This window comes from Carcharodon carcharias, chromosome 12 (assembly GCF_017639515.1).
Source record: "Carcharodon carcharias isolate sCarCar2 chromosome 12, sCarCar2.pri, whole genome shotgun sequence".
Classification (NCBI taxonomy): Eukaryota; Metazoa; Chordata; class Chondrichthyes; order Lamniformes; family Lamnidae; genus Carcharodon; species Carcharodon carcharias.
The window spans coordinates 14,303,418-14,326,063 of record NC_054478.1 but is presented as its reverse complement, the minus strand read 5'-3'; the positions used below and the strand labels follow the sequence as shown (position 1 = coordinate 14,326,063).

Below are 22,646 nucleotides of genomic sequence, written 5' to 3'. Positions count from 1 at the left end.
GACCTGTCCCCACCAGTACTGTACCCGAGTGTTATACTGTGACAGACCTGTCCCCACCACTACTGTACCCCAGTGTTATACAGTGACAGACCTGTCCCCCACCAGTACTGTACCCCAGTGTTCTACAGTGAAAGACCTGCCCCCACCAGTACTGCACCCCAGTGTTATACAGTGACAGACCTGCCCCACCAGTAATGTACCCCAGTGTTATACGGTGACAGACCTGTCCCCACCAGTACTGTATCCAGTGTTATACAGTGACAGACCTGTCCCCACCACTACTGTACCCCAGTGTTATACAGTGACAGACCTGTCCCCCACCAGTACTGTACCCCAGTGTTATACAGTGACAGACCTGTCCCCACCAGTACTGTACCCGAGTGTTATACTGTGACAGACCTGTCCACACCACTACTGTACCCCAGTGTTATACAGTGACAGACCTGTCCCCCACCAGTACTGTACCCCAGTATTATACAGTGAAAGACCTGCCCCCACCAGTGCTGTACCCCAGTGTTATACAGTGACAGACCTGTCCCCACCAGTACTGTACCCCAGTGTTATACAGTGACAGACCTGTCCCCACCAGTACTGTACCCCAGTGTTATACAGTGACAGACCTGTCTCCACCTGTACTGTACCCCAGTGTTATAAAGTGACAGACCCATTCCCACCAGTACTGTACCCCAGTGTTATACAGTAACAGACCTGTCCCCACCAGTACTGTACCCCAGTGTTATACAGTGACAGACCTGTCCCCACCAGTACTGTACCCCAGTGTTATACAGTGACAGACCTGTCCCCACCAGTACTGTACCCCAGTGTTATACAGTGGCAGACCTGTCCTGACCAGTACTGTACCACAGTGTTGTACAGTGACAGACCTGTCGTCACCAGTACTGTAACCCAGTGTTATCCAGTGACAGACCTGTCCCCACCAATACTGTACCCCAGTGTTATACAGTGACAGACCTGTTGCCAGCAGTACTGTACCATAATGTTATACAGTCACAGACCTGTCCCCACCAGTACTGTACCACAATGTTATACAGTGACAGACCTGTCCCCACCAGTACTGTATCACAATGTTATACAGTGACAGACCTGTCCCCACCAGTACTGTACCCCAGTGTTATACAGTGACAGACCTGTCCCAACCAGTACTGTACCCCAGTGTTATACAGAGACAGACCTGTCACCACCAGTACTGTACCCCAGTATCATAGTGACAGACCCGTCCCCACCAGTACTGTACCCCAGTGCAACACAGTCACAGACCTGTCCCCCACCAGTACTGTACCCCAGTGTTCTACAGTGAAAGACCTGCCCCCACCAGTACTGCACCCCAGTGTTATACAGTGACAGACCTGCCCCACCAGTAATGTACCCCAGTGTTATACGGTGACAGACCTGTCCCCACCAGTACTGTATCCCAGTGTTATACAGTGACAGACCTGTCCCCACCACTACTGTACCCCAGTGTTATACAGTGACAGACCTGTCCCCCACCAGTACTGTACCCCAGTGTTATACAGTGACAGACCTGTCCCCACCAGTACTGTACCCGAGTGTTATACTGTGACAGACCTGTCCCCACCACTACTGTACCCCAGTGTTATACAGTGACAGACCTGTCCCCCACCAGTACTGTACCCCAGTATTATACAGTGAAAGACCTGCCCCCACCAGTACTGTACCCCAGTGTTATACAGTGACAGACCTGTCCCCACCAGTACTGTACCCCAGTGTTATACAGTGACAGACCTGTCGTCACCAGTACTGTACCCCAGTGTTATACAGTGACAGACCTGTCTCCACCTGTACTGTACCCCAGTGTTATAAAGTGACAGACCCATCCCCACCAGTACTGTACCCCAGTGTTATACAGTAACAGACCTGTCCCCACCAGTACTGTACCCCAGTGTTATACAGTGACAGACCTGTCCCCACCAGTACTGTACCCCAGTGTTATACAGTTACAGACCTGTCCCCACCAGTACTGTACCCCAGTGTTATACAGTGGCAGACCTGTCCTGACCAGTACTGTACCACAGTGTTGTACAGTGACAGACCTGTCGTCACCAGTACTGTAACCCAGTGTTATCCAGTGACAGACCTGTCCCCACCAATACTGTACCCCAGTGTTATACAGTGACAGACGTGTTGCCAGCAGTACTGTACCATAATGTTATACAGTCACAGACCTGTCCCCACCAGTACTGTACCACAATGTTATACAGTGACAGACCTGTCCCCACCAGTACTGTATCACAATGTTATACAGTGACAGACCTGTCCCCACCAGTACTGTACCCCAGTGTTATACAGTGACAGACCTGTCCCCACCAGTACTGTACCCCAGTGTTATACAGAGACAGACCTGTCACCACCAGTACTGTACCCCAGTATCATACAGTGACAGACCCGTCCCCACCAGTACTGTACCCCAGTGCAACACAGTCACAGACCTGTCCCCACCAGTACTGTATTCCAGTGTTCTTCAGTGACAGACCTGTCCCCACCAGTACTGTACCACAGTGTTATAAAGTGACAGACCTGTCCCCACCAGTACTGTAACCCAGTGTTATACAGAGACAGACCTGTCCCCACCAGTACTGTACCCCAGTGTTATACAGTGACAGACCTGTCCCCACCAGTACTGTACCCGAGTGTTATACTGTGACAGACCTGTCCCCACCACTACTGTACCCCAGTGTTATACAGAGACAGACCTGTCACCACCAGTACTGTACCCCAGTGTTATACAGTGTACAGACCTGTCCCCACCAGTACTGTACCCGAGTGTTATACTGTGACAGACCTGTCCCCACCACTACTGTACCCCAGTGTTATACAGTGACAGACCTGTCCCCACCAGTACTGTACCCCAGTGTTATACAGAGACAGACCTGTCACCACCAGAACTGTACCCCAGTATCATACAGTGACAGACCCGTCCCCACCAGTACTGTACCCCAGTGCAACACAGTCACAGACCTGTCCCCACCAGTACTGTATTCCAGTGTTCTACAGTGACAGACCTGTCCCCACCAGTACTGTACCACAGTGTTATACAGTGACAGACCTGTCCCCACCAGTACTGTAACCCAGTGTTATACAGAGACAGACCTGTCCCCACCAGTACTGTACCCCAGTGTTATACAGTGACAGACCTGTCCCCACCAGTACTGTACCCGAGTGTTATACTGTGACAGACCTGTCCCCACCACTACTGTACCCCAGTGTTATACAGAGACAGACCTGTCACCACCAGTACTGTACCCCAGTGTTATACAGTGACAGACCCGTCCCCACCAGTACTGTACCGCAGTGTTATACAGTGACAGACCCGTCCACACCAGTACTGTACCCCAGTGTTACACAGTGAAAGACCTTCCCCCACCAGTACTGTACGCCAGTGTTATACAGTGAAAGACCTGCCCCCACCAGTGCTGTACCCCAGTGTTATACAGTGACAGACCTGTCCCCACTACTACTGCACCCCAGTGTTATACAGTGACAGACCCGTCCCCACCAGTACTCTACCCGTGTTATACAGTGACAGACCCATCCCCACCAGTACTGTACCCCAGTGTTACACAGTGAAAGACCTGTCCCCACCAGTACTGTACCCCAGTGTTATACAGTGACAGACCTGTCCCCCACCAGTACTGTACCCCAGTGTTATACAGTGAAAGACCTGCCCCCACCAGTACTGCTCCCCAGTGTTATACACTGACAGATCTGCCCCACCAGTACTGTACCCCAGTGTTATACAGTGACAGACCTGTTCCCACGAGTACTGTACTCCAGTGTTATACAGTGACAGACCTGTCCCCACCAGTACTGTACCCCAGTGTTATACAGTGGCAGACCTGTCCCGACCAGTACTGTACCACAATGTTATATAGTGACAGACCCATCCCCACCAGTACTGTACCCCAGTGTTCTACAGTGACAGACCTGTCGTCACCAGTACTGTAACCCAGTGTTATACAGTGACAGACCTGTCCCCACCAGTACTGTACCCCAGTGTTACACGGTGAAAGACCTTCCCCCACCAGTACTGTACCCCAGTGTTATACAGTGAAATACCTGCCCCCACCAGTACTGTACCCCAGTGCTGTACAGTGACAGACCTGTCCCCACTACTACTGTACCCCAGTGTTATACAGTGACAGACCTGTCCCCACCAGTACTGTATCCCAGTGTTATACAGAGACAGACCTGTCATCACCAGTACTGTACCCCAGTGTTATACAGTGACAGACCTGTCCCCACCAGTACTGTACCCCAGTGTTATACAGTGACAGACCTGTCCCCACCAGTACTGTACCCGAGTGTTATACTGTGACAGACCTGTCCCCACCACTACTGTACCCCAGTGTTATACAGTGACAGACCTGTCCCCCACCAGTACTGTACCCCAGTGTTCTACAGTGAAAGACCTGCCCCCACCAGTACTGCACCCCAGTGTTATACAGTGACAGACCTGCCCCACCAGTAATGTACCCCAGTGTTATACGGTGACAGACCTGTCCCCACCAGTACTGTATCCAGTGTTATACAGTGACAGACCTGTCCCCACCACTACTGTACCCCAGTGTTATACAGTGACAGACCTGTCCCCCACCAGTACTGTACCCCAGTGTTATACAGTGACAGACCTGTCCCCACCAGTACTGTACCCGAGTGTTATACTGTGACAGACCTGTCCACACCACTACTGTACCCCAGTGTTATACAGTGACAGACCTGTCCCCCACCAGTACTGTACCCCAGTATTATACAGTGAAAGACCTGCCCCCACCAGTGCTGTACCCCAGTGTTATACAGTGACAGACCTGTCCCCACCAGTACTGTACCCCAGTGTTATACAGTGACAGACCTGTCCCCACCAGTACTGTACCCCAGTGTTATACAGTGACAGACCTGTCTCCACCTGTACTGTACCCCAGTGTTATAAAGTGACAGACCCATTCCCACCAGTACTGTACCCCAGTGTTATACAGTAACAGACCTGTCCCCACCAGTACTGTACCCCAGTGTTATACAGTGACAGACCTGTCCCCACCAGTACTGTACCCGTGTTATACAGTGACAGACCTGTCCCCACCAGTACTGTACCCCAGTGTTATACAGTGGCAGACCTGTCCTGACCAGTACTGTACCACAGTGTTGTACAGTGACAGACCTGTCGTCACCAGTACTGTAACCCAGTGTTATCCAGTGACAGACCTGTCCCCACCAATACTGTACCCCAGTGTTATACAGTGACAGACCTGTTGCCAGCAGTACTGTACCATAATGTTATACAGTCACAGACCTGTCCCCACCAGTACTGTACCACAATGTTATACAGTGACAGACCTGTCCCCACCAGTACTGTATCACAATGTTATACAGTGACAGACCTGTCCCCACCAGTACTGTACCCCAGTGTTATACAGTGACAGACCTGTCCCAACCAGTACTGTACCCCAGTGTTATACAGAGACAGACCTGTCACCACCAGTACTGTACCCCAGTATCATAGTGACAGACCCGTCCCCACCAGTACTGTACCCCAGTGCAACACAGTCACAGACCTGTCCCCCACCAGTACTGTACCCCAGTGTTCTACAGTGAAAGACCTGCCCCCACCAGTACTGCACCCCAGTGTTATACAGTGACAGACCTGCCCCACCAGTAATGTACCCCAGTGTTATACGGTGACAGACCTGTCCCCACCAGTACTGTATCCCAGTGTTATACAGTGACAGACCTGTCCCCACCACTACTGTACCCCAGTGTTATACAGTGACAGACCTGTCCCCCACCAGTACTGTACCCCAGTGTTATACAGTGACAGACCTGTCCCCACCAGTACTGTACCCGAGTGTTATACTGTGACAGACCTGTCCCCACCACTACTGTACCCCAGTGTTATACAGTGACAGACCTGTCCCCCACCAGTACTGTACCCCAGTATTATACAGTGAAAGACCTGCCCCCACCAGTACTGTACCCCAGTGTTATACAGTGACAGACCTGTCCCCACCAGTACTGTACCCCAGTGTTATACAGTGACAGACCTGTCGTCACCAGTACTGTACCCCAGTGTTATACAGTGACAGACCTGTCTCCACCTGTACTGTACCCCAGTGTTATAAAGTGACAGACCCATCCCCACCAGTACTGTACCCCAGTGTTATACAGTAACAGACCTGTGCCCACCAGTACTGTACCCCAGTGTTATACAGTGACAGACCTGTCCCCACCAGTACTGTACCCCAGTGTTATACAGTGACAGACCTGTCCCCACCAGTACTGTACCCCAGTGTTATACAGTGGCAGACCTGTCCTGACCAGTACTGTACCACAGTGTTGTACAGTGACAGACCTGTCGTCACCAGTACTGTAACCCAGTGTTATCCAGTGACAGACCTGTCCCCACCAATACTGTACCCCAGTGTTATACAGTGACAGACGTGTTGCCAGCAGTACTGTACCATAATGTTATACAGTCACAGACCTGTCCCCACCAGTACTGTACCACAATGTTATACAGTGACAGACCTGTCCCCACCAGTACTGTATCACAATGTTATACAGTGACAGACCTGTCCCCACCAGTACTGTACCCCAGTGTTATACAGTGACAGACCTGTCCCCACCAGTACTGTACCCCAGTGCAACACAGTCACAGACCTGTCCCCACCAGTACTGTATTCCAGTGTTCTTCAGTGACAGACCTGTCCCCACCAGTACAGTACCACAGTGTTATAAAGTGACAGACCTGTCCCCACCAGTACTGTAACCCAGTGTTATACAGAGACAGACCTGTCCCCACCAGTACTGTACCCCAGTGTTATACAGTGACAGACCTGTCCCCACCAGTACTGTACCCGAGTGTTATACTGTGACAGACCTGTCCCCACCACTACTGTACCCCAGTGTTATACAGAGACAGACCTGTCACCACCAGTACTGTACCCCAGTGTTATACAGTGACAGACCCGTCCCCACCAGTACTGTACCCCAGTGTTATACAGTGACAGACCCGTCCACACCAGTACTGTACCCCAGTGTTACACAGTGAAAGACCTTCCCTCACCAGTACTGTACGCCAGTGTTATACAGTGAAAGACCTGCCCCCACCAGTGCTGTACCCCAGTGTTATACAGTGACAGACCTGTCCCCACTACTACTGCACCCCAGTGTTATACAGTGACAGACCCGTCCCCACCAGTACTCTACCCGTGTTATACAGTGACAGACCCATCCCCACCAGTACTGTACCCCAGTGTTACACAGTGAAAGACCTGTCCCCACCAGTACTGTACCCCAGTGTTATACAGTGACAGACCTGTCCCCCACCAGTACTGTACCCCAGTGTTATACAGTGAAAGACCTGCCCCCACCAGTACTGCTCCCCAGTGTTATACACTGACAGATCTGCCCCACCAGTACTGTACCCCAGTGTTATACAGTGACAGACCTGTCCCCCACCAGTACTGTACCCCAGTGTTATAAAGTGACAGACCTGTCCCCATGAGTACTGTACTCCAGTGTTATACAGTGACAGACCTGTCCCCACCAGTACTGTACCCCAGTGTTATACAGTGGCAGACCTGTCCCGACCAGTACTGTACCACAATGTTATATAGTGACAGACCCATCCCCACCAGTACTGTACCCCAGTGTTCTACAGTGACAGACCTGTCGTCACCAGTACTGTAACCCAGTGTTATACAGTGACAGACCTGTCCCCACCAGTACTGTACCCTAGTGTTACACGGTGAAAGACCTTCCCCCACCAGTACTGTACCCCAGTGTTATACAGTTAAATACCTGCCCCCACCAGTACTGTACCCCAGTGCTGTACAGTGACAGACCTGTCCCCACTACTACTGTACCCCAGTGTTATACAGTGACAGACCTGTCCCCACCAGTACTGTATCCCAGTGTTATACAGAGACAGACCTGTCATCACCAGTACTGTACCCCAGTGTTATACAGTGACAGACCTGTCCCCACCAGTACTGTACCCCAGTGTTATACAGTGACAGACCTGTCCCCACCAGTACTGTACCCGAGTGTTATACTGTGACAGACCTGTCCCCACCACTACTGTACCCCAGTGTTATACAGTGACAGACCTGTCCCCCACCAGTACTGTACCCCAGTGTTCTACAGTGAAAGACCTGCCCCCACCAGTACTGCACCCCAGTGTTATACAGTGACAGACCTGCACCACCAGTAATGTACCCCAGTGTTATACGGTGACAGACCTGTCCCCACCAGTACTGTATCCCAGTGTTATACAGTGACAGACCTGTCCCCACCACTACTGTACCCCAGTGTTATACAGTGACAGACCTGTCCCCCACCAGTATTGTACCCCAGTGTTATACAGTGACAGACCTGTCCCCACCAGTACTGTACCCGAGTGTTATACTGTGACAGACCTGTCCCCACCACTACTGTACCCCAGTGTTATACAGTGACAGACCTGTCCCCCACCAGTACTGTACCCCAGTATTATACAGTGAAAGACCTGCCCCCACCAGTACTGTACCCCAGTGTTATACAGTGACAGACCCATCCCCACCAGTACTGTACCCCAGTGTTATACAGTAACAGACCTGTCCCCACCAGTACTGTACCCCAGTGTTATACAGTGACAGACCTGTCCCCACCAGTACTGTACCCCAGTGTTATACAGTGGCAGACCTGTCCTGACCAGTACTGTACCACAGTGTTGTACAGTGACAGACCTGTCGTCACCAGTACTGTAACCCAGTCTTTTCCAGTGACGGACCTGTCCCCACCAATACTGTACCCCAGTGTTATACAGTGACAGACCTGTTCCCACCAGTACTGTACCATAATGTTATACAGTCACAGACCTGTCCCCACCAGTACTGTACCACAATGTTATACAGTGACAGACCTGTCGTCACCAGTACTGTAACCCAGTGTTATACAGTGACAGACCTGTCCCCACCAGTACTGTACCCTAGTGTTACACGGTGAAAGACCTTCCCCCACCAGTACTGTACCCCAGTGTTATACAGTTAAATACCTGCCCCCACCAGTACTGTACCCCAGTGCTGTACAGTGACAGACCTGTCCCCACTACTACTGTACCCCAGTGTTATACAGTGACAGACCTGTCCCCACCAGTACTGTATCCCAGTGTTATACAGAGACAGACCTGTCATCACCAGTACTGTACCCCAGTGTTATACAGTGACAGACCTGTCCCCACCAGTACTGTACCCCAGTGTTATACAGTGACAGACCTGTCCCCACCAGTACTGTACCCGAGTGTTATACTGTGACAGACCTGTCCCCACCACTACTGTACCCCAGTGTTATACAGTGACAGACCTGTCCCCCACCAGTACTGTACCCCAGTGTTCTACAGTGAAAGACCTGCCCCCACCAGTACTGCACCCCAGTGTTATACAGTGACAGACCTGCACCACCAGTAATGTACCCCAGTGTTATACGGTGACAGACCTGTCCCCACCAGTACTGTATCCCAGTGTTATACAGTGACAGACCTGTCCCCACCACTACTGTACCCCAGTGTTATACAGTGACAGACCTGTCCCCCACCAGTATTGTACCCCAGTGTTATACAGTGACAGACCTGTCCCCACCAGTACTGTACCCGAGTGTTATACTGTGACAGACCTGTCCCCACCACTACTGTACCCCAGTGTTATACAGTGACAGACCTGTCCCCCACCAGTACTGTACCCCAGTATTATACAGTGAAAGACCTGCCCCCACCAGTACTGTACCCCAGTGTTATACAGTGACAGACCTGTCCCCACCAGTACTGTACCCCAGTGTTATACCGTGACAGACCTGTCCCCACCAGTACTGTACCCCAGTGTTATACAGTGACAGACCTGTCCCCACCAGTACTGTACCCCAGTGTTATACCGTGACAGACCTGTCCCCACCAGTACTGTACCCCAGTGTTATACAGTGACAGACCTGTCTCCACCTGTACTGTACCCCAGTGTTATAAAGTGACAGACCCATCCCCACCAGTACTGTACCCCAGTGTTATACAGTGACAGACCTGTCCCCACCAGTACTGTACCCCAGTGTTATACAGTGGCAGACCTGTCCTGACCAGTACTGTACCACAGTGTTGTACAGTGACAGACCTGTCGTCACCAGTACTGTAACCCAGTCTTTTCCAGTGACGGACCTGTCCCCACCAATACTGTACCCCAGTGTTATACAGTGACAGACCTGTTCCCACCAGTACTGTACCATAATGTTATACAGTCACAGACCTGTCCCCACCAGTACTGTACCACAATGTTATACAGTGACAGACCTGTCCCCACCAGTACTGTATCACAATGTTATACAGTGACAGACCTGTCCACACCAGTACTGTACCCCAGTGCATCACAGTCACAGACCTGTCCCCACCAGTACAGTATCCCAGTGTTATACAGTGACAGACCTGTCCCCACCAGTACTGTACCACAGTGTTATAAAGAGACAGACCTGTCCCCACCAGTACTGTACCCCAGTGTTATACAGTGACAGACCTGTCCCCACCAGTACTGTGCCCCAGTGTTATACAGTGACAGACCTGTCCCCACCAGTACTGTACCCCAGTGTTATACAGAGACAGACCTGTCCCCACCAGTACTGTATCCCAGTGCTATACAGTGGCATACCTGTCCTGACCAGTACTGTACCCCAGTGTTATACAGAGACAGACCTGTCCCCACCAGTACTGTACCCCAGTGTTATACAGTGACAGACCCGTCCCCACCAGTACTGTGCCCCAGTATTATACAGTGATGGACCTGTCCCCACCAGTACTGTACCCCAGTGTTATACAGTGGCAGACCAGTCCTGACCGGTACTGTATCCCAGTGTTATACAGAGACAGACCTGTCCCCACCAGTACTGTACACCAGTGTTATACAGTGGCAGACCTGTCCTGACCGCTACTGTATCCCAGTGTTATACAGAGACAGACCTGTCCCCACCAGTACTGTACCCCAGTGTTATACAGTGGCAGACCTGTCCTGACCGGTACTGTATCCAAGTGTTATACAGAGACAGACCTGTCCCCACCAGTACTGTACCCCAGTGTTATACAGTGGCAGACCTGTCCTGACCGGTACTGTATCCCAGTGTTATAGAGTGACAGACCTGTCCCCACCAGTACTGTACCCGTGTTATACAGTGACAGACCTGTCCCCACCAGTACTGTATCCCAGTGCTATACAGTGGCATACCTGTCCTGACCAGTACTGTACCCCAGTGTTATACAGTGACAGACCTGTCCCCACCAGTACTTTACCCCAGTGTTATACAGTGGCAGACCTGTCGTCACAAGTACTGTACCCCAGTGTTATACAGTGACAGACCTGTCCCCCCCAGTACTGTACCCCAGTGTTATACAGAGACAGACCTGTCCCCACCAGTACTGTACCCCAGTGTTATACAGTGACAGACCCGTCCCCACCAGTACTGTGCCTCAGTATTATACAGTGATGGACCTGTCCCCACCAGTACTGTACCCCAGTGTTATACATTGGCAGACCTGTCCTGACCGTTACTGTATCCCAGTGTTATACAGAGACAGACCTGTCCCCACCAGTACTGTACACCCGTGTTATACAGTGGCAGACCTGTCCTGACCGGTACTGTATCCCAGTTTTATACAGAGACAGACCTGTCCCCACCAGTACTGTACCCCAGTGTTATACAGTGGCAGACCTGTCCTGACCGGTACTGTATCCCAGTGTTATACAGAGACAGACCTGTCCCCACCAGTACTGTACCCCAGTGTTATACAGTGGCAGACCTGTCCTGACCGGTACTGTATCCCAGTGTTATAGAGTGACAGACCTGTCCCCACAAGTACTGTACCCCAGTGTTATACAGTGACAGACCTGTCCCCACCAGTACAGTACCCCAGTGTTATACAGTGACAGACCTGTCCCCACCAGTACTGTACCCCAGTGCTATACAGTGGCATACCTGTCCTGACCAGTACTGTACCCCAGTGTTATACAGTGACAGACCTGTCCCCACCAGTACTTTACCCCAGTGTTATACAGTGGCAGACCTGTCGTCACAAGTACTGTACCCCAGTGTTATACAGTGACAGACCTGTCCCCCCCAGTACTGTACCCCAGTGTTATACAGTGGCAGACCTGTCGTCACAAGTACTGTACCCCAGTGTTATACAGTGACAGACCTGTCCCCACCAGTACTGTACCCCAGTGCAACACAGTGACAGACCTGTCCCCACCAGTACTGTACCACAGTGTTATACAGTGACAGACCTGTCCCCACCAGTAATGTACCCCATTGCAACACAGTCACAGACCTGTCCCCACCAGTACTGTACCCCAATGTTATACAGAGACAGACCTGTCCCCACCAGTACTGTACCCCAGTGTTATACAGTGACAGACCTGTGCCCGCCAGTACTGTACCCGAGTGTTATACTGTGACAGACCTATCCCCACCAGTAGTGTACCCCAGTGTTATACAGTGACAGACCTGTCCCCACCAGTACTGTACCCCAGTGTTATACAGAGACAGACCTGTGCCCACCAGTACTGTACCCCAGTGTTATACAGTTAAAGACCTGCCCCCACCAGTACTGTACCCCAGTGTTATACAGTTAAAGACCTGCCCCCACCAGTACTGTACCCCAGTGTTATACAGTGACAGACCTGTCCCCACCAGTACTGTACCCCAGTATTATACAGTGGAAGACCTGCCCCCACCAGTACTGTACCCCAGTGTTATACAGTGATAGACCTATCCCCACCAGTACTGTACCCCAGTTTTATACAGTGAAAGACCTGCCCCCACCAATACTGCACCCCAGTGTTATACACTGACAGATCTGCCCCACCAGTACTGTACCCCAGTGTTATACAGTGACAGACCTGTCCCCCACCAGTACTGTACCCCAGTGTTATACAGTGATAGACCTGTCCCCACCAGTACTGTACCCCAGTGTTATACAGTGACAGACCTGTCTCCACCAGTACTGTACCCCACTGTTATACAGTGACAGACCTGTCTCCACCAAAACTGTACCCCAGTGTTATACAGTGACAGACCTGTTCCCACCAGTACTGTACCCCAGTGTTATACAGTGACAGACCTGTCCCCACCAGTACTGTACCCCAGTGTTATACAGTGACAGGCCTGTCCCCACTAGTACTGTACCCCAGTGTTATACAGTGGCAGACCTGTCCTGACCAGTCCTGTACCACAGTGTTATACAGTGACAGACCTGTCTCCACCAGTACTGTACCCAAGTGTTATACAGTGACAGACCTGTCGTCACCTGTGCTGTACCCCAGTGTTATACAGTGACAGACCTGTTCCCACCAGTACTGTACCATAATGTTATACAGTCACAGACCTATCCCCACCAGTACTGTACCACAATGTTATACAGGGACAGACCTGTCCCCACCAGTACTGTATCACAATGTTATACAGTGACAGACCTGTCCCCACCAGTACTGTATCACGATGTTATACAGTGACAGACCCATCCCCACCAGTACTGTGCCCCAGTATTATACAGTGATGGACCTGTCCCCACCAGTACTGTACCCCAGTGTTATACAGTGACAGACCTGTCCCCACCAGTACTGTACCCCAGTGTTATACAGTGACAGACCCGTCCCCACCAGTACTGTGCCCCAGTATTATACAGTGATGGACCTGTCCCCACCAGTACTGTACCCCAGTGTTATACAGTGGCAGACCAGTCCTGACCGGTACTGTATCCCAGTGTTATACAGAGACAGACCTGTCCCCACCAGTACTGTACACCAGTGTTATACAGTGGCAGACCTGTCCTGACCGCTACTGTATCCCAGTGTTATACAGAGACAGACCTGTCCCCACCAGTACTGTACCCCAGTGTTATACAGTGGCAGACCTGTCCTGACCGGTACTGTATCCCAGTGTTATACAGAGACAGACCTGTCCCCACCAGTACTGTACCCCAGTGTTATACAGTGGCAGACCTGTCCTGACCGGTACTGTATCCCAGTGTTATAGAGTGACAGACCTGTCCCCACCAGTACTGTACCCGTGTTATACAGTGACAGACCTGTCCCCACCAGTACTGTATCCCAGTGCTATACAGTGGCATACCTGTCCTGACCAGTACTGTACCCCAGTGTTATACAGTGACAGACCTGTCCCCACCAGTACTTTACCCCAGTGTTATACAGTGGCAGACCTGTCGTCACAAGTACTGTACCCCAGTGTTATACAGTGACAGACCTGTCCCCCCCAGTACTGTACCCCAGTGTTATACAGTGGCAGACCTGTCGTCACAAGTACTGTACCCCAGTGTTATACAGTGACAGACCTGTCCCCACCAGTACTGTACCCCAGTGCAACACAGTCACAGACCTGTCCCCACCAGTACTGTAACCCAGTGTTATACAGTGACAGACCTGTCCCCACCAGTACTGTACCACAGTGTTATACCGTGACAGACCTGTCCCCACCAGTACTATACCCCAGTGCAACACAGTCACAGACCTGTCCGCACCAGTACTGTATCCCAGTGATATACAGTGACAGACCTGTCCCCACCAGTACTGTACCCCAGTGTTATACAGTGAGACCTGTCCCCACCAGTACTGTACACCAGTGTTATACAGAGACAGACCTGTCCCCACCAGTACTCTACCCCAGTATTATACAGTGACAGACCTGTCCCCGCCAGTACTGTACCCGAGTGTTATACTGTGACAGACCTATCCGCACCAGTAGTGTACCCCAGTGTTATACAGTGACAGACCTGTCCCCACCAGTACTGTACCCCAGTGTTATACAGAGACAGACCTGTCCCCACCAGTACTGTACCCCAGTGTTATACAGTGACAGACCTGTCCCCACCAGTACTGTACCCCAGTGTTATACAGAGACAGACCTGTCCCCACCAGTACTGTACCCCAGTGTTATACAGTGACAGACCCGTCCCCACCAGTACTGTGCCCCAGTATTATACAGTGATGGACCTGTCCCCACCAGTACTGTACCCCAGTGTTATACAGTGGCAGACCTGTCCTGACCGTTACTGTATCCCAGTGTTATACAGAGACAGACCTGTCCCCATTTCTACTGTACCCCTGTGTTATACAGTGACAGACCTGTCCCGACCAGTACTGTACCCCAGTGTTATACAGAGACAGACCTGTCACCACCAGTACTGTACCCCAGTGTTACACAGTGACAGACCCGTCCCCACCAGTACTGTACCAGAGTGTTACACAGTGAACGACCTGTCCCCACCAGTACTGTTCACCAGTGTTATACAGTGACAGACCTGTCCCCCAACAATACTGTACCCCAGTGTTATACAGTGAAAGACCTGCCCCCACCAGTACTGTACCCCAGTGTTATACAGTTAAAGACCTGCCCCCACCAGTAGTGTACCCCAGTGTTATACAGTGACAGACCTGTCTCCACCTGTACTGTACCCCACTGTTATACAGTGACTGACCTGTCACTACCAGTACTGTATCCCAGTGTTATACAGAGACAGACCTGTCACCACCAGTACTGTACTCCAGTGTTATACAGTGACAGACCTGTCCCCCACCAGTAATGTACCCCAGTGTTATACAGTGAAAGACCTGCCCCCACCAGTACTGTACCCCAGTGTTATACAGTTAAAGACCTGTCCCCACCAGTAGTGTACCCCAGTGTTATACAGTGACAGACCTGTCTCCACCTGTACTGTACCCCAGTGTTATACAGTGACAGACCCATCCCCTCCAGTACTGTACTCCAGTGTTATACACTGACAGACCCGTCCCCACCAGTACTGTACCCCAGTGTTATACAATGACAGACCTGTCCCCACTAGTACTGTTCCCCAGTGTTATACAGTGACAGACCTGTCCCCACCAGTACTGTACCCCAGTGTTATACAGTGGCAGACCTGTCCTGACCAGTACTGTACCACAGTGTTATACAGTGACAGACCTGTCCCCACCAGTACTGTACCCCAGTGTTATACAGTGACAGACCTGTCGTCACCAGTACTGTAACCCAGTGTTATACAGTGACAGACCTGTCCCCACCAGTACTGTACCACAATGTTATACCGTGACAGACCCATCCCCACCAGTACTGTACCCCAGTGTTATACAGTGACAGACCTGTCCCCACCAGTACTGTACCCCAGTGTTATACAGTGACAGTCCTGTTCCCACCAGTACTGTTCCATAATGTTATATAGTGACAGACCTGTCCCCGCCAGTACTGTATCCCAGTGTTATACAGAGACAGACCTGTCCCCACCAGTACTGTACCCCAGTATTATACAGTGGCAGACCTGTCCTGACCGGTACTGTATCCCAGTGTTATACAGGGACAGACCTGTCCCCACCAGTACTGTACCCCAGTGTTATACAGTGACCGACCTGTCTCCACCAGTACTGTACCCCACTGTTATATAGTGACAGACCTGTCTCCACCAGTACTGTACCCCAGTGTTATACAGTGACAGACCTGTTCCCACCAGTACTGTACCCCAGTGTTATACAGTGACAGACCTGTCCCCACCAGTACTGTACACCAGTGTTATACAGTGACAGACCTGTCCCCACCAGTACTGTACCCCAGTGTTATACAGTGGCAGACCTGTCTTGACCAGTACTGTACCACAGTGTTATACAGTGACAGACCTGTCCCCACCAGTACTGTACCCAAGTATTATACAGTGACAGACCTGTCGTCACCTGTGCTGTACCCCAGTGTTATACAGTGACAGACCTGTCCCCACCAGTACTGTACCCCAGTGTTTTACAGTGACAGACCTGTCCCCACCAGTACTGTCCCCCAGTGTTTTACAGTGACAGACCTGTCCCCACCAGTACTGTACCATAATGTTATACAGTGACAGACCTGTCCCCGCCAGTACTGTATCCCAGTGTTATGCAGAGACTGACCTGTCCCCACCAGTACTGTACCCCAGTGTTATACAGTGGCAGACCTGTCCTGACCGGTACTGTATCCCCGTGTTATACAGTGACAGACCTGTCTCCACCAGTACTGTACCCCAGTGTTATACAGTGGCAGACCTGTCTCCACCAGTACTGTACCCAAGTGTTATACAGTGACAGACCTGTCGTCACCTGTGCTGTTCCCCAGTGTTATACAGTGACAGACCTGTCCCCACCAGTACTGTACCCCAGTGTTATACAGTGACAGACCTGTTCCCACCAGTACTGTACCATAATGTTATACAGTGACAGACCTGTCCCCACCAGTACTGTATCACAATGTTATACAGTGACAGACCTGTCCCCACCAGTACTGTATCACAATGTTATACAGTGACAGACCCATCCCCACCAGTACTGTACCCCAGTGTTATACAGTGATGGACCTGTCCTCACCAGTATTGTACCCCAGTGTTATACAGTGGCAGAGCAAAAACAGAATTACCTGGAAAAACTCAGCAGGTCTGACAGCATCGGCGGAGAAGAAAAGAGTTGACGTTCCGAGTCCTCATGACCCTTCGACAGAACAGTTCTGTCGAAGGGTCATGAGGACTGGAAACGTCAACTCTTTTCTTCTCCGCCGATGCTGCCAGTCCTGCTGAGTTTTTCCAGGTAATTCTGTTTTTGTTTTGGATTTCCTGCGTCCGCAGTTTTTTTGTTTTTATACAGTGGCAGACCTGTCCTGACCGGTACTGTATCCCAGTGTTATACAATGACAGACCTGTTCCCACCAGTACTGTACCATAATGTTATACAGTCACAGACCTGTCCCCACCAGTACTGTACCACAATGTTATACAGTGACAGACCTGTCCCCACCAGTACTGTATCACAATGTTATACAGTGACAGACCCATCCCCACCAGTACTGTCCCCCAGTGTTATACAGTGACAGACCTGTCCCCACCAGTACTGTACCATAATGTTATACAGTGACAGACCTGTCCCCACCAGTACTGTACCACAATGTTGTGCAGTGACGGACACCATGTGTACATTTTGCATGTCGCTCTGCATGTAGCATGTTGCTTTGTATGTTATGGTGCTTTTTCTATTTCTCCCTTCCCCCAGGTGTTTCCATGGCAGACTCTATTCTGGCTTTGTGCAGCAGAGTGCCTTTGGTGATAGTCCAATAGCTACAGTGCCTAGAGAGTGGACAGACAGTGCAGTGCAGTCCAGAACTGTCAGGTCTTCTGATAGGATACACGCGTGAGTGATACAGGGAGGGCAAGTGACCAGGTTACTGGAGTGGAGGAGTTGCCTTCCCTGCCAACTGATCTTACCCGCTCTCTTCGAAATAAGTAGTTACAGCAAAACACAGCTCACACGAAGCCAGAGTGCAGAGATCGCAGCCCAGTCCAATCACATCGAAGCTCGTTATCCAGACTAGGTTTGACCCTTGCTCCATACTCAATCACTGAAGAGGTTGAGCTATGATATGGCTTTGCCCCAGACAGGAGAGAAAACACTTTGCCCCTTAGCGGCTGTGGGATAATCTCCCTGCTGGGCAAGGACAGTGTCCCCCTGTAATAGTGGAATAGCCAGCAGATATCCACTGGGCTGACCTGTGAAGACTGGCCATTTGGGGGATGGGGAGTCAGTGTTTATGGGGGTAAGAAGCCTGAGGAGAACGTGGGAAAACCAAGTGAATGGAGAGCACTGAGGGTTCAGTGTCTTACTTCACTGATTGAACAGAAATTCAACTTTAAGTTGGTTTCTCAAAGCAGGAAGAAAGCTTACGGTTTTCTGACTATTGTGATTGCTGCACAGGACAGGAGTGAGTGAGTGGGGATATTATAAAATTACTGAAAGTGCTGGTTGAACAAAGTTTGCTACATGCCCAGGCAGGGTTAATGGGGCGTGTGTGTCAGTTCCAGGCACGCTCTCCTCCATAAGACATAGGAGCAGAAATTAGGCCACTCGGCCCATCGAGTCTGCTCCTCCATTCAATCATGGCTGATAAGTTTCTCAACCCCATTCTCCTGCCTTCTCCCCGTAACCTTTGATCCCCTTACCAATCAAGAACCTATCTGTCTCGGTCTTAAATACACTCAATGACCTGGCCTCCACAGATATATATATATATATATATATATATATATATATGGCCTCCAGTTGATTTTAACCTGATGGAGTTTGAGCCTGTGTGTGTTCATTCTCGAGTGCTGCATCATTTCTCATTCTCCCTGCGCCTGACTTTGGTCTTTTGATGTAAAGTGTCTCAGACTGGAATGTCACTGAGTTTGTGTTGACCTGTGCCCATTGTCTCACTCCTCCTGTCCTGCTGGTAGCTACTCCTACCAGGAGACCTGCTGCCATGGAAACTCATCAACATAACATGACTAACTATGGGGCTTACACTGTGCAAGATCCCATGCTCTTCACCGGTGACTGGCGGTGGCATAGTGGTATTGTCACTTACCACCTGGTTCACTAATGTCCTTTAGGGAAGGAAATCTGCTATCCTTTCCTGGTCTGGCCCACATGTGACTCCAGACCCGCAGCAGGTCGGATGGGCGATAATGCCCACATCCCAAGAATAAATTTTTTAAAACGTTGTCATTCCTCCACTCACTGCTTGGGATTTTCTGCTGTTCCACACCTGCTGCCGCATTGAGATCCCGGTATTGGTGTGCATATTATTTGGAGTCATAGTGGAAGCCCTTTTGACGTGAGTATGTGGCTTGGCAGGGGACCTAGGTTATTAGCCCTCTCAAATCTCCCATATACACACACACTTCAGTATAATCCCTTATCACAATCAGCGGTGGTTCCCCTCAGCACTCACCTGTTGCTTTAGGCAGTGTCACATGTCCTGTTTGCTTTGCATGAGGTGGATGTGGGATAAGCCAGAAATCAGCCCTTCCACATCCATCCAGGGGACCTGTGTCTGTACAGACCTTTATCGCATCCCTAGAACATCCCAGAACACAGTGTCCAACCGTTTCCCGCGTGCACAGTGTATATTCCCATGTCCCTGGTTATTGGGCTGGGATGTGATGAGAGTTGGTTGCCAGGCTATTGGAAAGTGCTGGAGGAATGATGACAATAAAAGGCCGAATTGCAGTGCTGCCGCTAGCAGTTTGTTCTCAGTGTGCAGCACGATGACAAAACTCCTTGAAGCGAACATCAGTCTGACCTCTCGCACATCACAGGCAACAGAAGAGAGGGATCTTCCACGATGCTGCCCTGTAATATCCTGAAACCAGAGCCAGGGTGAGGGGGCAGAGCTGGGCTGAACTAGGAGAGGGGTGGGGTTAGGGAGCCAGGGGGAGGGTGGAGGGAGCTGGTATCTTTAACCTGTTCCTGATTGTCCTATTCTGTCCACAGGGGGAAGACTTTTTCAGCTCGATAATAAATGTTTGGGCTGCTGAGTCTGAAGCTGATAATATTCGCATGGATCTCCAGCACATGGTCAGTCAGAGCTCTGTGGAGTGCGATCCAGGATTTGGTTTTCTTTATCTGATTTATTTGAGAGCAATTCTCGACTGCGCTTTGCTTGCGGTGGTTTCCTGTTGTCTTGTGGTGCCTAGCAGCACTTGTATAATCAATAAAAAAACATTCCATCTTTCAGCCGCTTCCCTTCTCTCTGTCCACTAATGTTTTCCTCTGCTTTATCTGACCATTAACAATGAAAACAGTATTTGATGCTCCAGCCCAGCCAGCGCTCTGAAACAGGACAAGTGGCAGGAACTGTAAGCGCATTCAAAAGAATAAATCTTTTATATCACAGCTGCCTATCTGACTTTCATTTCAGTCTTGTTTTGAGTGTAGATTTTTGAACATAGATGATTGACATCACTGCTGGAATAGTACACTCGTTAGTTCAGGTTCTAGAGTAAAGCTCCCTCTACACTGTCCCCATCAAACACTCCCAGGACAGGTATAGCACAGGGTTAGATACAGAGTAAAGCTCCCTCTACACTGTCCCCATCAAACACTCCCAGGACAGGTACAGCACATACTCATGGGTTTGTGCTTTTGGAAAGTTCTGGAGGGAGGATAATAAAATGCTGAGTTGCAGTATCACCACCAACTGTTTGTTCTCTGTGTGCTACTCAATGTAAATTAAAGGCTTGCTAACAGTGCATGTAGCATTCATAACAGATGAATTGACAGCACAAATAGAAATATGTCTATGATCTGATAGCAATTACAGAGACATGGCTACAGGGTGACCAAGACACGGTCCTGAATATTCCAGGGTACGTGATATTTAGGAAGGACAGGAAGCTAGGAAAAGGTGGAAAAGTAACTTTGTTAAATAAAGATATCATTAGTACAATCAGTTCTGAAGATCAAGATGTAGAACCAGTTTGGGTAGAGATGCAAAACAGTAAAGGTAAGCCAATTGTGGGAGGTAATCAACAGTGCTATCAAGCAGCACTTACTTAGCAACAACCTGCTCACTGATGCCCAGTTTGGGTTCCGCCAGAGCCACTCAGCTCCTGACCTCATTACAGCCTTGGTTCAAACATGGACTAAAGAGCTGAACTCCCCAGTTCGGTTGAAGTGAGAGTGTCTGCCCTTGACATCAAGGCAGCATTTGACAGAGTGTGGCATCAAGGAGCCCTAGCAAAACTGGAGTCAATGGGAATCAGGGAAAATTCCCCACTGGTTGGAGTCATGCTCAGCACAAAGGAAGATGGTTGTGGTTGTTGGAAGTCAATCATCTCAGTTCCAGGACATCACTGCAGGAGTTCCTCAGGGTTGTGTCCTCGGCCCAACCATCTTCAGCTGCTTCATCATACATAAGATCAGGAGTGGGGATGTTCGCTGATGATTGCACATTGTTCAGCACCATTCACAACTCAAATACTGAAGCAGTCCGTGTCCAAATACAGCAAGACCTGGACAATATCCAGGCTTGGGCTGACAAATGGCAAGTAACACTTGCACCACACAAGTGCCAGGCAATGACCATATCCAACAAGAGAGAACCTAACCATCGCCCCTTGATGTTCAATGCTTTTACCATCACTGAATTTCCCCACTATCAACGTCCTGGGGGTTACCATTGACCAGAAACTGAACTGGACTAACCATATAAATACTGTGGCTACAAGAGCAGGTCAGAGGCTAGGAATTGTGTGACAAGTAACTCACCTCCTGACTCCCCAAAGCCTGTCCACCATCTAAAAGGCACAAGTCAGGAGTGTGATGAAATATTCCCCACTTGCCTGGATGAGTACAGCTCCCACAACACTTAAGAAGCTTTCACTATCCAGGACAAAGTAGTCTACTTGATTGACGCCGCATCCACAAACATTCACTCCCTCCACCACCAACGCACAGTAGCAGCAGTGTGTGTACCATCTACAAGATGCATTGCAGAAATTCACCAAGGCTCCTGACAGCACCTTCCAAACCCACGACCACTACCATCCAAAAGGACAAGGGCAGCAGATACATGGGAACACCACCACCTGGAAGTTCCCCTCCAAGTCACTCACCATCCTGACTCGGAAATATATCGCCGTTCCTTCACTGTCGCTAGGTCAAAATCCTGGAACTCCTTCCCTAACAGCACTGTGGGTGTTCCTACACCACATGGACTGCAGTGGTTCAAGAAGGCAGCTCACCACCACTTTCTCAAGGGCAACTAGG

General features: G+C 50.3%; 1 protein-coding gene and 1 non-coding gene across 2 annotated transcripts in view; both read left to right on the top strand.

The window, feature by feature from the left end:
• The window catches only part of arpc2 (actin related protein 2/3 complex, subunit 2), a 92,669-nt gene extending 71,898 nt beyond the window's left edge, over positions 1 to 20,771 (top strand). The window contains exon 10 of the mRNA XM_041201694.1: positions 20,370 to 20,771. Coding sequence (XP_041057628.1) covers positions 20,370 to 20,394 — 25 coding nt within the window. The 3' untranslated portion in view covers positions 20,395 to 20,771. The remainder of the gene's footprint in view (positions 1 to 20,369) is intronic.
• LOC121285360 lies at positions 20,071 to 20,184 on the top strand. The gene has a single exon (XR_005944651.1). It is a non-coding gene; the product is annotated as a small nucleolar RNA SNORD89 (small nucleolar RNA).
• Positions 20,772 to 22,646: the final 1,875 nt, after the last annotated feature.